This window comes from Struthio camelus, chromosome 1 (genome assembly GCF_040807025.1).
Source record: "Struthio camelus isolate bStrCam1 chromosome 1, bStrCam1.hap1, whole genome shotgun sequence".
In the NCBI taxonomy this organism is placed as follows: domain Eukaryota; kingdom Metazoa; phylum Chordata; class Aves; order Struthioniformes; family Struthionidae; genus Struthio; species Struthio camelus.
In genome coordinates, this window is record NC_090942.1 from 38,625,763 (window position 1) to 38,641,885 (window position 16,123).

General features: G+C 41.5%; 1 protein-coding gene across 2 annotated transcripts in view; it reads left to right on the forward strand.

The window, feature by feature from the left end:
• The first annotated feature begins 458 nt into the window (after positions 1-458).
• The window catches only part of RASSF3 (Ras association domain family member 3), a 114,574-nt gene continuing 98,909 nt past the window's right edge, over positions 459-16,123 (forward strand). The window contains exon 1 of one of the 2 annotated variants that reach the window (XM_068934623.1): positions 459-520. Coding sequence is in view for 1 of the 2 variants with exons in the window: in XM_009671760.2 (XP_009670055.2) it covers positions 15,099-15,219 (121 nt within the window). In the remaining variant the exon portion in view is untranslated. Of the gene's footprint in view, positions 521-14,999; positions 15,220-16,123 lie in introns of those variants that run through there. The other variant, XM_009671760.2, reaches the window with a different exon arrangement.

Consider the following 16,123-nt stretch of genomic DNA (forward strand, 5'->3'; position numbering starts at 1 on the left):
GCGGCGGGGGCGACACCCCCCCACAGCCCTGCCGCCCCGAGTGACCGTTACGGGCGGGGCGCGGCGGGGGCGACACCCCCCCACCCCCGCCGCCGTGCTGCCAGAGCCCGCAGCGCCCGCTGCGGGAGGCGCCGCCGCTGTCACAGGGGAGAGGCAGGGCGCCGGCCCGACCCCAGCGGCCGGGGGCTCGGCATGGCGGCGGCGGCGGCGCCGCCGGGGGGCAGCCTCGCCCGCGGGGACCGGCGGGCGAAGCCGCCGCGCAAGGAGGCGGCACGGGAGATGTTCCTGCCGCTAGACGCGCCCGCCGGCGTCCCGAGCCCCGTGTACGGCCGCCGGCGCCCGGGCCCGCCGCGGACCCGCCACGTCCGGACCGTCTTCGAAGCGGCGGCGGCACCGGAGGAGGAAGCAGCAGCAGCAGCAGCCGCCAGGCCGGGGCATCGCTTCAGCCCGGCGGCGGCGACGGGAACGTGGTGCGACCTCTGCTGCCGCTTCGTCTTCTCGCAGGGCCTGCGCTGTGAGGGTGAGCGCCGCAGCCCCGCCCCAGACCGGCCCCGCCCGGCCGCCGCCGCCCCGCTGAGGGAGAAGCCAGGATGGGGGGAGGACGCGGCCGTTGCGGGCTGCCGGGCGCCGCGCTGCGACGCGCCTCGGCCGTGCCCGGTCCGCGGGGTGCGGCGGAGGGCGGTCGCTCCCCACGCGGGTCGCGGTGGTTAACTGAGAACGGCGTGGGAGGCGTGGGAGGCTTTGGGAGTTGGGTAACTTCGGTGGCGTGGGCTTGTTCTGCAGAGCATCTGTGGGAAAGGTGGTGGCCTGGCCCAGCCGTAGCACGGCCTCACCCGCTTCTGGGTTTAGAAACTGCGGCCGGGCCCAGCCTGCGGGTCTCCAAGACGGTGGTCTTGAAGACCGCTGAGCACCGCTTCCTCCATCCTCAGCGCGGGCCTTTGGCGCTTGGCGCCGTGCTTCTGCGGAAGGAACGCCACCAGCTTGGAGGCACCTGAGTTTTACCCAACGAATTAAGTCGCCGTGGGTAGGAAACTGCTCGTGTGTCTCCCTATCACTGTTAGGGGTTTTAGAGTCTTATTTCTTTCCTGGCCTGAAGGAGGGACTTCTTTTTTTCCCAAATAAAAAAGTTGGTACATAGTGGGTTGTGGGTTTGTTGGGTGCTGTTGAGCCTTGTTCTTTATGCCATAAAACTGGTGAGAAGGAATAGCATGGACATACTGTAATGCAGATGAAAACGCTTGGTTTACGTACAGCAGGAAGGTTCTAGCTCTGTGTGGTTAGTGGCACTCTGGAGGGTTTTGCATGCTTTCATAAGTTTAATGGAAATTGTACTGTCTCGTTCTTAACGTCCTTGTGTCTTACTCGGTCTTGAGATACTAAGTGTCTCAAGTATGCATCATGTACCCACCAAGTAAATATCTTCTTGGACCTTTGGGTCTGATTGATAACAGACAAAGATGGCTTTGTCTTTGACTGTGTAGAAAACAATTGAGTTGTCTGTTTGTTTTCTTTCACAGAAATACTCTGAAATACAGTGATTTCATTCATCTCCTGGCTCCTGCCCTTTATGACAGGGAAATATAATCTAGTCCTGGTAAATAAAAATCCTCATTTGCCATCCCTCAGTTTTAAAAGCATTTGGCCACATTTGTGGTCATCTCAAGATGAATTTTATCGAGCTATCCAGCAGGTGTGTTTGCTTTGGTGACTATACCTTTTTCTTCCAATATTGCTGCGTATGGTTATCATGCTGTTATACCAGTGGTGATAGGACAAGAGGAACCTTAGTGAGTTGTTGGTGTTTTTCCCAATAAGTTGACTTAATGTTTTTCTTCGTGACCATGTACTGAAAAATCAGCAGGAGTAATCCCTGCCGTTTTTGTGTCATAACTATTTGCTGGGACTACAGCAGCATTTGCACTACTGGGAAATCGTAGAGAAAAAAATTGATACAGAGAGGAACAGAACTCATGACAAAGGGAGCAATTGTCTCTCTATCTGTTGAGTACTTCTGCTGTGACTGCTTTGATATCACTTAAAAACATTGCGTATCTTGTTTCGTTTTCAGTGCTTTCATAAAATGTAATGAAGGAAAAAGATCTCCCCATTAAGAACTCTGAGACACATTCTTCATAGTTTCAGTTCAAAAAAAAAAATTAAAATTACATTATTAAGGATAAACTAGCACTATCCTTAGTGGAATGACATGTTAAGATGTGTGATTTGCTTTTGATTTACATCACTGATCCTTTGTTTAACAGAAGATATTTGAAGCCCAAGGTAGGACAGAAAGGTCAATCTTTTCTGTCTTACTGTTTTGTTCTAGTTTAAGGAAGTGTAATAATCTCGTATCGTCCTCTGCTGAGGCACAAGTTTTCTCTTATGATATTGTGCTATTCTCACTGTTACGCTCATCTTATGTAGCTCTATGTTTACAGTTTCCTCATCTTAATGTAAATGCTTTGGATGTGAGAATAACATAATTTTTATTTATTGTTTAAGTTAGTGCACTGTTTGTTCTGAGAGGACATATAATATAATTATGTGAAAGAAGACCTTAAAATCGTATTTTTGATTTTTTGATCAAATTTCCTGTGACAAGAATTTCAAATTTCATGTTAGATTATATATCTTCCAGTAACGCTTTCTCAGAACAGTGACAGTTTATAGCATTTTTCCTTCTTCTCCACAACAGGCTCCATTTTTATGAGCTGTGGTACTTCAAGCTGCTCTCTGAAATTACTGTTTAATTAGCACAGGAAGCATTCAGCAGTTCTAACTTAGCATGAATATAACATTTAAAAGCAGCAGAGTGATACGGAGATGAAAGGAAACAATAGCTGAGACGTGCAAAGATTGCTGCAAAAAACTTGGGTTTTCCTCATTTGCAGGCACACCAGTGAGCCAAACTGAAGAACTGATCTGGCTGAAAAATTGGCTCAGGGCAACAAAAACAGTAGCCTTGTCAGAGCAGTCCAGTGCCCTGGGGGAACAAGATGCTGGGTGCCCTCAAGAGTGGAATTGCTAAATGAACACTGTGACTAGATGTCAATCTGCACCCTTAGTCATGGGCTCTTGTGTGAGTGTATGAATACAGAAGAAAAAGATCTTCCCCACTTCAGAGAGCTAACAGACCAAAAACGTATCAAGGATGTAACAAAAGCAGCCAACTTCTAAAATGTGGCTACAGTGGCCTTGCATCCTGCGGTGGATGCAACAGTGACTACAGCTAGGTTTGTGGCCACTGTGGCAGCCTCCACAGACAACGTTGTGGTGGTACACTTTAGGTAACCCTTGTGAAGGAAAAATTACAGCTGACGTTACAACTGCAAGCACCTTTCAAAGATTTTTAAGCTGTCTAGCAAAATGTAAGAGTGCCCTTCTTTTGCTGAAAGATTCTAAAATAGTTCCGTGTTTCCAAAAAGCTGTAAGTGGTAAGGACCTGCATTTTATATGTCATCTAAAAAGCGGAATGCAACAGCGTCTTCCAGATGATCCACTGCAGATAAAGAAGGAACTTCATACTAAATTGGCATGATGATTCTGAGCCAGGAAGACATATAAGTATTCTATATATTTATATTTTCCTATTTGAGAAGTGACTGAAGTCAGTTCTCTCTGATTTGTTGCTTTCAAACAACATCAGAATTAGAGGTGCTTGGTTTGGTATAAGAACCAGAAAAATAAGAAGCGCATAAAATCCTATCTGGGATAGGGAAGTGGCTAAAGAGCACATCAGAAGAGTAATGTTTGGAAGTATTCAGGTGAGCAGACTTATTCCTGTTTTAGAGAAAAGAACAGCAATGTGTTTATGGGAGAGGGGGTCTGCTTTGGGCGCCTCTGTCCTGCCTGCTGCAGAGAAGGGGAGCCTAACGTGGCCAAGCTTCAGTAGAGATTTTGCTTTTGTAATTTCACAATGGGGCAGTGATCATCTCTGGGGTTTTGTGCGCTGCTTGGTACATGTAATAAAGTAACACGATATCACTGGAGTGAATGAAGAGCTACAGAGTAAAGGGTCTTTCTCATTTTTTTGAAATCTTTGTTTATAATTCAGAAGTTTATTGTCAGGCAGTAGCTAAAGATTGAAAAAATATGGAATGGAGAAAGGAGTTCAAGGAGATCAATGATCTTCTGTTCAAATGCAGTGCACAAGGTGCATATAATTCAGACATCAAAGAGACAAGTTACTTGGAATAAACTGAAGCAATGCTGGTATTTCTGGATGTCGGCCCAGGAAGAAAGCCAACTGTAATGAAATACCTCTGAAAAAGATGCTTTGTGGTATCTGAGCTCTTGCTGTTGTTTTGGGTTACTTTTCAAGAGAGACTTAATTGGTTTAGCAGGGCAGAGTGGCTTGGCCATTCACCTTTTCACTTCTGTTTTTGGAGATGATACTGTTAAGTATGCAGAATGTCATCGTCTGATCTGACTTCCTCGTGCAAACTAATTTGAAGCAGAAGCAACCTGGGTTATTCTAATTTAAACTAATGCAAGGATTTATAGCTGAAGAGTGGTTTTCTAGTGTTCAAAATTTCTTTCGATCTCTTATACTGTATATTGATGGTTCCATGCTATGTGATGTTATGCAGTGTAGCAGCTCTGGAGTTCTTGTTTAGCCTTGTCATTTGGCATTTGAAAATTGAGGCATTTCTAATGGTTTTAGATGAAAGTCTACCTTTATGCTACTAGGTGTTGGAATACAGTTTCTTAACAGTTTTATTGCCCATATGGTGTAGTCAATGGACAAAGTTTACACTGGTGGCAGGGGCACTACGTGACTTAATTATTATTCGTTTACCTTGACTATTGAGACTTTTATTGTAGATGCACTTTTTCTTTGAACCAAATAGAAATGTTACGAGGCCTTTTCAGAAGTTTTACCCATGTTGTGTGTTATTTTGTATGTTTACATATAACATACACACATCTCTACAGTCACTTCTAGGCAAGTTTAAAATCTCTTACACGAATATAGAGAAATTACAGAATTTATGACTTTCATTTCAAACTTCCTGAAGACAGAGGATATTTAGAGGTACCATGAAAAACAGATCATTCCTTTTCAGTATTAAGTGATGGGGCTGGGTTGGGAATTCACAGATAATTCTTGTTAAAAGCATGGCATTGATGGACTGACTCTTAAAGACTGACTGTCACCTAGGTAGCAACATATGTATTGGCATAAATACTGCAAGGACTTTGAGAACCAAAGAAAGATTCACAAGTATTGTTAAGCTGCCTCTGTGCTAAAAGGAAAAACTAAACCACTTTTGTCAGAATTCAGGTTGGTGGAGTCTTCTTAAAGGTGAAATGAGAATCAGGTCAGTGGATATCTTTTAAGTGACAGTCTGTAGTTATGTCTCTGAGTCTATTCCTTCCTTCCTTGTAGTGTTATTTTCTGTGCCTGTTCTCTAAGCCTATTCTGTTGCAAGGTGCCCTGCACAGATGCAGAAGCCCTTGTTAGTAGATACAATGGCAAGTTCTCTCTTCCCCCCAGATCTACTATTCATGTCATCTCAGCTTTGTTCAGTGAATCACCTATTACATCTTTGTAACCATTTTTCAGAGTTCCTTTTTTTTAGCAACCTTCTCCTGGTTGTATAGAGTATAGCACAGTTTCAGGGATTATCAGGGCTTCTGATTTTTTTCCATCAGAAATGGGTACTTTGGAACTGCAGGCTAGCCTTTGATGAGGGGCCTCATTTCATTTAAAAAAAAAAAAATACTCTTTTGATACTGGCTCTGAATATTCAGTAGATGACTGCTGCTTTAGTGCAGTTAAAGGACTGAGGGATTCCATTGTAATGTCTGATACTTATCTCTTACAAGAGGGCTTTTTTAAGTCTGCGTGGAAAAAAAAAAACCGCCCTTGGGACAAGTTAAAGTGTTACCTAAATGCATTTGAATTAACAGCAACATTAAAGAAATTGATTCCCTCTTACAGAATGAAGGTAACATGCAGAAGGAGGGGGCAGACACAGGGATTAAAGATTTTTTTCCTTCAAAAGGATTTTTTTCCTTTGGCAAATGTGTGGAACATACATTTTAATGTTTTTTAAAAAGAGGATAGACTTTATCAGCTATCTCTGCAGTAGGAATGTGTTCATATTTAATGATGTGTAATGAGGAGATTAAATTGCTAGAACTACATCTCGAGTTACTACTTCAATTACCAAAACCATTCAAGTTCCAATTTTATCTTCAAATTTTATCTTAAGTGTGAGAACTGTAGATGAGATTAGAAATAGTGGAGGTGAGAGTCCTTTTTCATTTCCTATTCCTTTTACAGAGAGTTATCTTATGATACACAGTTCTTAAAATTTTCTTTGTTTTGTTTTAAATCTCAAATTATCAAAATTTGTTGGAATCTGTAGGGGCTGGATGGCAGAGTGCTAGCCTGAGGCTTGGATTGTGCCAGTGGAGCTCAGGTCCCAGAAAGCCCTGGTTTCCCTGTGGGGCATGGAAGAGCCCAAGTGAACTGCTGCTCCAAAGAGGGCAAGTCTGCGCTGGCGAAGCTGGAGGCTGCTGTGCCTGGTGCAGAAAAGAGGGAACAGATGTGGAAATTTAAAACAAGAAGTAGCTTTGCTGGAATTTGCTTTCAACGGTAATACTTGCTAGTTTGCTATCTCCGTCAGTTCCTCTGCTTGTCCCAGTGCATTTCTGTGTTCTCCTCAGCTACAACAGGGCTCCCCTGGCTGTGATGGGCCATTTTTCCGCTCATCGGCAGAGAAAGTAACTCTTTCTCTTCCAGCTCATTGGTTGTTATGGCTCCTGTTTTCTTGGCCTCTGATATTTGTCTGCTGGTTAGAGAAACACCTTCTGCACCTAAGCGACACGCTGTCATATGTAGAGGCTTTGATTAACTCTTTGAATATCTCCTTTGTTCTTGTCTTTACCATCTCATGAATGGTCAATTACGAATGATGGTGTCCTTCAGAATTTGAGCATCTCAGATGCTGACTCTGTAAGTCTACAGAGAATAAAAGCAGCTATTATTCAATTTCCATAGTAGCGAAGAGAAAAAATAAAAAATTCACTCCGTAACATTCAGGTGCTAACATCGAAAGGCTCGGAAAATGCTATGGGGTTTCCTGCTTGTCTTTTCTCATATGCCTTGGAATCACTCTGCAGGGGATTCCTGCAAGACTGTTACAAATACGTAGGAGTCTTCACTGCCCAGGCATGTTTCATTGGTCACATGCTGTGCAAGGTGGAAGGAAGCCAGATACCATAAGGCTAGGTTTTGTATAAACACTCTATTTAGGAGCTCATATGGGAGTAGAAAGGAGTCTGCTAATGAAATAGTGATAAAATAGGTGTTTCTGCCGGCAGTGTTCATACCCTAGGATGTCTTCAAGATGTGTAACAGAACATCAAAGCAATGTTCTGTTTACCAAAGCAAGGAAGGTCTTGAATAGTTAATGCAATTGTTACCATTACTTGCTGGCATGATACCTCCTGATGTTCTGCTTGCTTAGAAAGCATTGGGGGACCAAAGAAGGAGATACTTGGCCTTGTCACTTGAAAGCTTTGCACAACTTGCTGGATCCTGAAGTCCATTTTATATAATATTACCGTGCTCAAAGTTCAACATGCAGTTAGCATTGCTTGTCCTGGAGTTCTAGGGAATTAACACTACCTGTGCAAAAAATACACTGGGCAAAAAGATAAAGCTGAAGTTTTTACTGATTAATATATTTTTGGATTAACTGATAAAATAGTTCCTTCCTAAGATTTTTTTCTGAAATATTTGCTTATATGTTTTTTGTTTGTTTGTTTTTGCATTATAGTAGCAAAAGGAGCTCTCAGCCAGACTAAGTCCTTGGGAGACAGTGTGCCTGCACAGTAAGAAGCAGTCCCCGCTCTGAAGTGCTGTGAGTGAAACAGACACAGATGAGAGCACCAAGAGGTGAAATGAGTTTTTCAAGGTTATATAGGAGGTCAGTGGCCAAGCCAAAATTAGAACTCGGTTCTTGTCCAGTGATCGTGGTCATCTATTCCTTCTGTTGCTAAGTAGCATTTACCAGAAAACTCTAGTGTGATTGGATGGATTTCTTTATCCAGACAGTTAAATGCAGGTCAGCAGTTTGCACAACAGAAAAAAAATGATGCTGTTTTTGGCTGGATGGCATTATGAGCTGCTAGACATGTCTGTTTTCTCTGCACTGTACTGAATACGGACAAATGCCTTTTTGATTTTGCTCAGCAGAGTATCAGAAGAGCGCATCATTTATAGTGTCTTGGGCTCAGTAGCCTGACAGTGAGTATAGGAGCTTAGGAAAAAGCATAAAGGGCTACAATGAAAGATGAGCTCTGCAGTATCTCTTTTGTGCGTTGTTCTGTTACACTCCAATTCTAAACATTATCTTCTACCTAATAGCTGCCATGGCTAAAATAAAGCATGGGGGATAGAAAACTTCCTTCTGCTCTCCTGGAGAGAATAAATGTACAGGGTGCATCCTGGTTAATCTCAAGTGCATACAGCATGTAGTCGTTCATACAGCATGCAAAGATCTAAAGAAGGATATCCCTGCTTTATTGTACCCTAAAGAAAGATCAGGTTACTTTTGTCTTAAACAGACTAAATTAGGATGAACAAACTGTTTGTTTTAGCAATGCTTAACACCTTTTTTTGTTTTTCTGCCCCGACCCGATTTCCTTTATAGGTAGTTCAATGCAAGCTCCCAGTGAGAAATCTACTAATTTTGGCAGAAAGTCACCCAAAGCCCACAGGCAAGTTGATCTGTCATCCGCTGAGTCAAATCCCATGTGTCAAGCTGTGTTACAAAACTCAGAATCTTCTCTCCAGTTTTAGCCTTGAGTTTTATTTTTTCTGTATTCTAAAGTATGTACGAAACCAGTTTTTTAAACACCATTCAATCATTTTTCATAGTTTTACTGCTACTAGTATAATACCTGTTACCTAGCTAAAATTAACACCACTCTGTTATTTCTACTGTAAACAACTTTTCTGCATTTATTTTTTTAATCCATATTCAAATTTAATTTTGCAGTACCTGCAGTAGTCTCCAGGAATTAGTCCATTATTGTCATGGCGCTCAGCCATATCACCGCAGCAATGTGCTCTCTAACATATTCATTTTCATCATAGTACTGTGCCAGTCCTTGCCAGTCCTGCCTGCCTCTGCACATTTCCAACATCAGGAAAAGAACATCAAGTATATTACTGCAGATTTGACAGGTTGAAGTATTCAAAACGAAACAGGGAACAGTGCTAAACAGCTGTAGAATAAGTATACGCCTAATATACTGTGCTAAAGAGAATCAAGAGTAAATATTATTGAAATATGTAAAGAGATATTCTTTTCCATGTAACCATGTGTGAAAATATTTCACAGTAGTATAATGTATTGTATAAATGAGGACTTAATAGATCAGAGCAAACCTATTTTGTGACTGTGATTTTCTTCCGTAGAATCCAGGATGTGCCTTGTTGGATCTGTTGTAAGACAGAAGTTTTCTTCTCTCTTTTTTGTGGGAGAAACCCAGTTCCCCAACAGATAGTCTGTAGAAGAAGTAAGCAGTTAACTTCAGAGGACCCTAAGTCGTGATTGATAGGCTGAATTTATATTAAGTATTTTATTTTCAGTAAATATCACTTGAGGGCTGAAGGAAATGAACTGAAATCCTGTTATACCAGGGAGTGCTTTTGTGCGTTTGTGACACAGTTCTGAGACTAGAACTGAAGTTTTTTAGTTCTCTGCTCTGAATTCAGTCATTTTGGTTTCTACCCTCCATCCCTGACAGGGATGACATACTTGAACAACCTCAGGGATTTTGATTTGGTATGTTCCATGTACCATTGAAACAATAGGATGCTGCTTCTTGTCTCTACAGCTGTTGTGAGCCAACTCTAAGAAGGACTAATACCCTGCTAACCTCTGATCTGCTTTCTGCCATGGCATCCTGGCTCTTTCAGAAACTGCAGGGCACAGTTCATCTGACATATTTACACCTTTAGTGCAGGATGAGAATTGTGCCCAGAGGCCCTGATCTTTTTCTGCTGACTCTAAAGGGAGCCTTGACAACCAACTCAGCTGCAGACATCTGTATTCAATTAGATAAATCTCAGCTACACTGCTCATAAAGAGAGATTTCCTTAGACCCATGAAAGGGGGCCTAGACAAACTGCTCGTGCTTATTTCCTGCTCACTTGCTTTCTCTCTGTTTTGGATGGGTTTTATCCACATTTCATACTGTTTTCCTTAAAATTTTAGAATTCTATGGTGAATAGATTTGTTGCAGAAAAGATGTAGAATGAGATTTTCTAATGATACAGATTTTGTAGTGGTTTAGTTTGATGTGTAGTGATTGTCAGGTGAGGTTTTGATTGCATTATGTTTTTTAGGGTTTTTTTTCTCTTACTGTAACTATCTTCTAACATTTTTTCCCTTCTCTTGTCAATTTTCTTTATTTATTTGTTACTTATATTACTTTCTGGTAATAAAGCTTCAGTAGCAGAGTATCAAATGTGAAATACTTTTGATCTCACAGCTAAAAAGGTATTTATACAATTCTGTTTTAACTTTATTAGCTTGTCTGCAGATAACGCATGCTTTTTAAACTCCAAACAGGTCTAATAACAAATGTATTTTACATTAGTATGAATACCACAGGTTTTCAGATTCCGTCTTTTGAATTGAGGCAAAGTTTAGAAAGTTACCAATCACTGATTCATTTTTAGTCCCTTCTTTTTGTATACGTGCAGCTGCTAGGAATCAAAAGGTTTTTTAGAAAGCTCACAAATATAGCTCCTTATTTGGATTAGGAATGGATGAACAGCTGAGCTGGAAATTGGAAGTATTATGCTAGTTTTGCTGAACTAAACACAAATGCAGCAGTTTTTGTGTCTGTACTCTTAGTAATTATATTGTGTTCATTATAAGCTTCCTAGCAACTGCATAGCTTTATCACACATAGTGATATTATAAATTATGTTTCAGTACAGAATCTGTGATGCTATGTCCTGACAGTGTCATGCCAACGCCATCCGGTAGTGCTGAAGCATAGGGACTAGTCAGGCAGGACCCCTCCCTCGGAGTTGACTCTGACGCATAATTAACAGGGTTGAAGGAAGGTCACAGTTTGTGTTTATTTCCAGCTAAATATGTTTCATGCATTACATGGTGTCCAGTGCATAGGTGCAGTGCTTCTCTGTAAAACCCAGTTCGGTGTTGCTGAAATCTTTTGATCCATTTCAGAACTCTCTCAGGCAAAGACTGAAGAGACGTGGTCCGTGGAGATCGGGAAACCTCTTCCTCTTTCTCTGGAAGCTCAAGTGCCATCAGCATAGACAGTATTCTCAAAAGATTGGCCTGCGGATATTTTTCACCACTGAACTCTGCCTGTAGGTGTGGCATATAGCACAGTGCAACAAGCCGACGTGACAGATTGGAAGGAGACTGTCTGACCTTCCAAATATATTGTTATCCCTACAAAGAAGGCAAAAACTTGTTTTGAGCTCAGCTAATCAGGCCATTTGTTAATGCAGGCAAACAAGTATTCCTTAGAATGTATAGCTTTTCCTACGCACAATTCCCACTATGAATAGATGCATGGAGATCTTTGTGCCTGAATCCAGACTAAATGGAGAAGTCCTGCATAAGTCAAAGCAATTGAAATCCTTTGGTTATCCCAGTCATTTGCTGCCTGAGAGGTGAGAGGAATAAAAGTGGTAATAGCTCCTCACTGAGGAGAGCTGCTCTTCTTTTGCCTTTGAGGAGAGAAAATGCTGCACCCGTCCCCTAACCAGCATCATTGACCATGTTCTTGAAGATCTGTTGTTTTGGAGCTTCATTCTTGGACCTCATTTTTGTGATGTTTCAGCACTATGGTGTTACTCTAACAAATGGTTAACACAGAAAGACTATATTAGCTATAATTAAACTATACTAAGTTATCAAATTCCAAGAGGATTTTCCCAGTCAGACACCACTGGTTGTTTGCAGTTCGCTGTTTAAAAATACTTTTCGTAACAGCGAGGTTTTGGGGTGTGTTGCTTGTTAAGGTTTTTTGATTTTCTCACCTCCGCCACTTGGCTTCACCGGTAAGCATGGGTAGGGCTAGCATAAAGCAGCCACTGTAACACCATGCAGCTCTGTTCAGAGCTAATCTTTATAGCTTTTTATGTCACGAGGAGCCAGTGATACATCTGCACTGCTGCATAGATATATTCCAGGTGCACCCCTTTGGGCCTAGGGGGCCTGTTAGGATCTTGCAGGGCCTCTTTCCTACTTATGTACACATGTTTCTGTGTGGAAATAGGGTTGTGGGGCAGATGCTGAGAGAACAGGGTACCTGCCCTGCGCTCGTTTCATGGGGGAGCCTTGTCACACCTCTGGGCCTGTGGCTGGAGAGCACTCAGGAACCTCACCACATACGTGGAGCCTATATGTGCTATTTCTGCCCTTCCTATGGCTTGCTGTGATCTGACCTTTGCAGCGCTGCGAGGAGGCAGAAGGTCAGAGGCTGTCCACGTAGTGAGGGGACAGCTGTCTACCTCCCTTCCCAGGAAGGTGGGAAGGGAGTGCGGAGAGTAACTTCCTCCCCCACTCTAGCACACGGGTCTGACAGCAGAGAATGACCTGGGGGTTGATATCTGCTCCAAGAAAAAGCCTTACACAGCTTTTTTCCTTAAAGGGAGGCAGGGATCAAGAGTGTGGCTCTGATCACATTTCAGGTCCTTCTGCTCTCCTTGGAGAGCCTCTCTGCACCACCTTGTCATCAGGGCAGATTGAAAGGTACACATCTAGCCTTGTGTAGTACCTTCTAAATGCAGTGGATCTCTAACTCTCAGTCAATGCTTCAATGTAACATAAGCAGAGCTGCCTTAGGAGGGGTTATATGAACTCTCCTTAGCCCAGCCGATTAAAGCTGATGCAGGCTGACAAGTGGTCCATTACTGTGCAGAGTACAGTGGCACATATTCTAAAGCGGAAAGCTGAGGTTAACGGGAACTACTGTAATCATCACAGTTTCCTAATCTGATGACCTGTGTAATACAAGTTGTGGAATATCATCCATTAATTTTACTTTTTGGTTTAACTAGAGCCTAAAACCTTCGAAGTGATGGAGGACTCATGAAGTTATTGCTAAGTTAACTACTGCTGCCGTTCAGTTCAGCTAGAATTCAGGTTCGTGTTCTCGTGCATGCTAGCTAGTTTGCTGTACAGCATAACTGTTAGATTTATTTAACTGACATTTTTATGTATAGATTGGGTTCTCTTTGCCTTAAAGTAATATGTAACATGTTATGCTCGTGTGTATTTTTTTATTCCAGTAAAGCACTAAGTGCTGTAAGGTGTAAACCTCCACAGGTTTATTATTCTTATAAGCAAAGTCAGTTTACCCATGTATGGTGTTAAATTCTGGTGTGTTTTATTGATTATTCTTTAAGCCTCATAAAATACTTGTGTAATTTAGAAAAATCTTCCTGTGCTGTTTTTATCTTGCTCAAGATAACAGCGAAGTTCTGTTGCTGAAGTTTAAAAAAGTTTTTATCTGTGTGGGTTCTTCATCAAACTGGAAAACTGGAGTCTTAACATGCATTCATTTCTAGTCTGAAATATCAAGTGTTTTTTTACATGTCACCTTGATTTCCGTTAGATTTTCTAATGTATAATTTTTAGTGATATCTTTGTTATTTGATTCAGTAATTGGTAGATGCTGTTAAATCATTCAAAACTGTGTCACTTCCTCAAAGAAGCAAATTAGCTGTCGGTCCTTTAACTGCAATCGTTGCCTTTGCTGAATTGGGTGACAGACCTCCTGCTTGTGCTAAAACTGTCACTTTGCTGCTAAATGCCTACTGGTATGATGGGGCGGAGCTAGAAGAATAGACTTGTCTGGCAGCTTAAGTCCTGACTTCTGCTCTTTAATTGACACTGACTGAAGAATTGTGACAGATACAGTATAAATGGAAATGTTTATTTTGTCTCAGAGACATATTGACTAAAGGAAATGCAATCTATCTAGCTTGATCTTGAGAAGTGGCAGTATGTTAAAAATGCCTGGTGCATAAAACGGGGTTACATATTTCGCATATTTTAGCCTTGAAAAATACATTGTGAATTCTAGAAGAGTTATTAAATGTGCGCTGTGAACATAGCTAGTGTAACAAAGCTCTTACTTACTGTAGTTTAAAGGTTGATATAAAAGGACCTTTGTTTAGTAACATCATTCGTCTTCATTTTCAGTATTCTCTACCGTTCATGTTTAGCAGAAGAAAAAAATTGAATAAGATGCGAGAAGCTGAAGAGAACCTTGTGACATAGTTCAGATCCTGCAAAGCTTGGGAAATGGTTACATAGTGTTGCTGTTTGAAAGTGAATGCTAGAATTTGTGATAAATGTTTGGGGGGCTTACGTTAATTCATAGCATCTCTGGATTTATATTTAAATATATATCTTGTTTGAAGCATGTGGTCTCAGTATGAGAGGCTAATAATTTATTTGGATAGCTATATATTAATGAAAGCTAGACTTAAATAAATTGTGGCAATGGATAATGAGACTTTTACGTGTGCCTTACAATCCATTAAAAGTAGAAGTTGCTTTTTGAAAACCCTGTTTATCTATAGAAATCTCTGTTAAATTTATTGCTAAGAACTTCATAAGAAGATCTTTGAGACCCTCTCTCTGGAGAATATCCTGTTGATTAAAATAAAGAGCTTTTGAAAGGGGAGTTATTCCGTAAGTTTTGGCATGTATTTGTTTACAAACTGGAAAAGGTAGCTAGAGATGAACAGTGAGCCCTTCAAAACCTTTCTGAGGAAAACATTTCCTGTTTTAGCATTACTGAAAACACAGTGCCAGGTTAAGATTCTGAAGCGTTAGTCTTTCTTTAGCCAGAGCATCTATTAATATAGCTGCTTCTTGTAATAAAAGGGGAGGTCTAAACGACATTGAGCTGAGTGACTGGGAGGGAGGGGATTTAGGACTAACAGGTGGTCTTGAGACGTGCTGGCTGACTCCGAGCTCAGAGCTAGCATACAGTGTGTGGGTGTTCGTGGGCTTTCCTCTCCCATTCCGGATACATGTTTCTGCTGCTTTTGACATCGCTGTAGAGCACTTTCAGCTATGGCAATAAGAAACAATTTTAGCAAAACCATGAGAAGGATAGCACGGTTTTTTTACTGGTTTCCTAAATCATGGAGCAGCTCAAGAAGGAGGACAGTAAAACTTCTCTGGAAGTCTGCTGGTAAGTCTGTCGCTGTGTTTCTTAAGATGTTTTTTCCTGCTAAAAGGGGATTCAAAGGAAAAAATAATTCCTTTCCATTATGCTGAGTAACTTTTCCAGTCCAGCATTGTTTAAATTTTTGCATTCTATGAGGCTCACTAGACAAAACTGTAAAAATAATTTGGAAACGCAATAGAAAGTTAGGGTTGCTCAGATGAGGAATTCTCTTGCAGCCTTATAATTTATTCATATTAATACTCCTGTTGGTGATACTTGGTGTTCCATTTTTATAGACCTGAGATTAATACCTTGTTTCTCCCTTAAGAATGTACATAGCAGCTCTGATATGACTTGGAGACCTACCGGAAAATTATTTGGAATTGCCTTACCTTTTAGTTTAGTTAGAAGGCTATATGCAGTGAGTTGACTGAAGCACTTAACTCGTTGTTCAGTGAACTTGAACTTAGTGTTCATACAGTCATGAGCAGTTTGGAGGGTGCTGGTGTTTGGCAATGATATACTGCCCTTAATTTCGATTTTACTGGCTGAAATGCAGTACCACTCAACTTACCAGTTAGAAAAAGTCATTGCTTCTAAAGACAGTTCAGTATTTTGATCCTTGTGCAGTGCTAGTGGAGAAGCGTTTGCATCCCTCTAATTAAAATTTTCATTAACGTCCTTGAAGCTGAAAGACTGCCCTATGCCTTTAGAAGTGTCTATTAAGATCAGGGTTGAGGCATATTCCAGGGAGTTTGGAGAAGTATGACCTCCCCATGGCTTAAGAAGCTGAGTTCATCTTGTTATTCTTCAAAGACTGCTTGTAGAAGACGGTACTGCTCTTGACAAGGACTGTTTTAATGAAATGATGAACTTGTTAATTCTGCAAATATTACAACATTAATACCAAATCAGTTTGTGTAGAGTA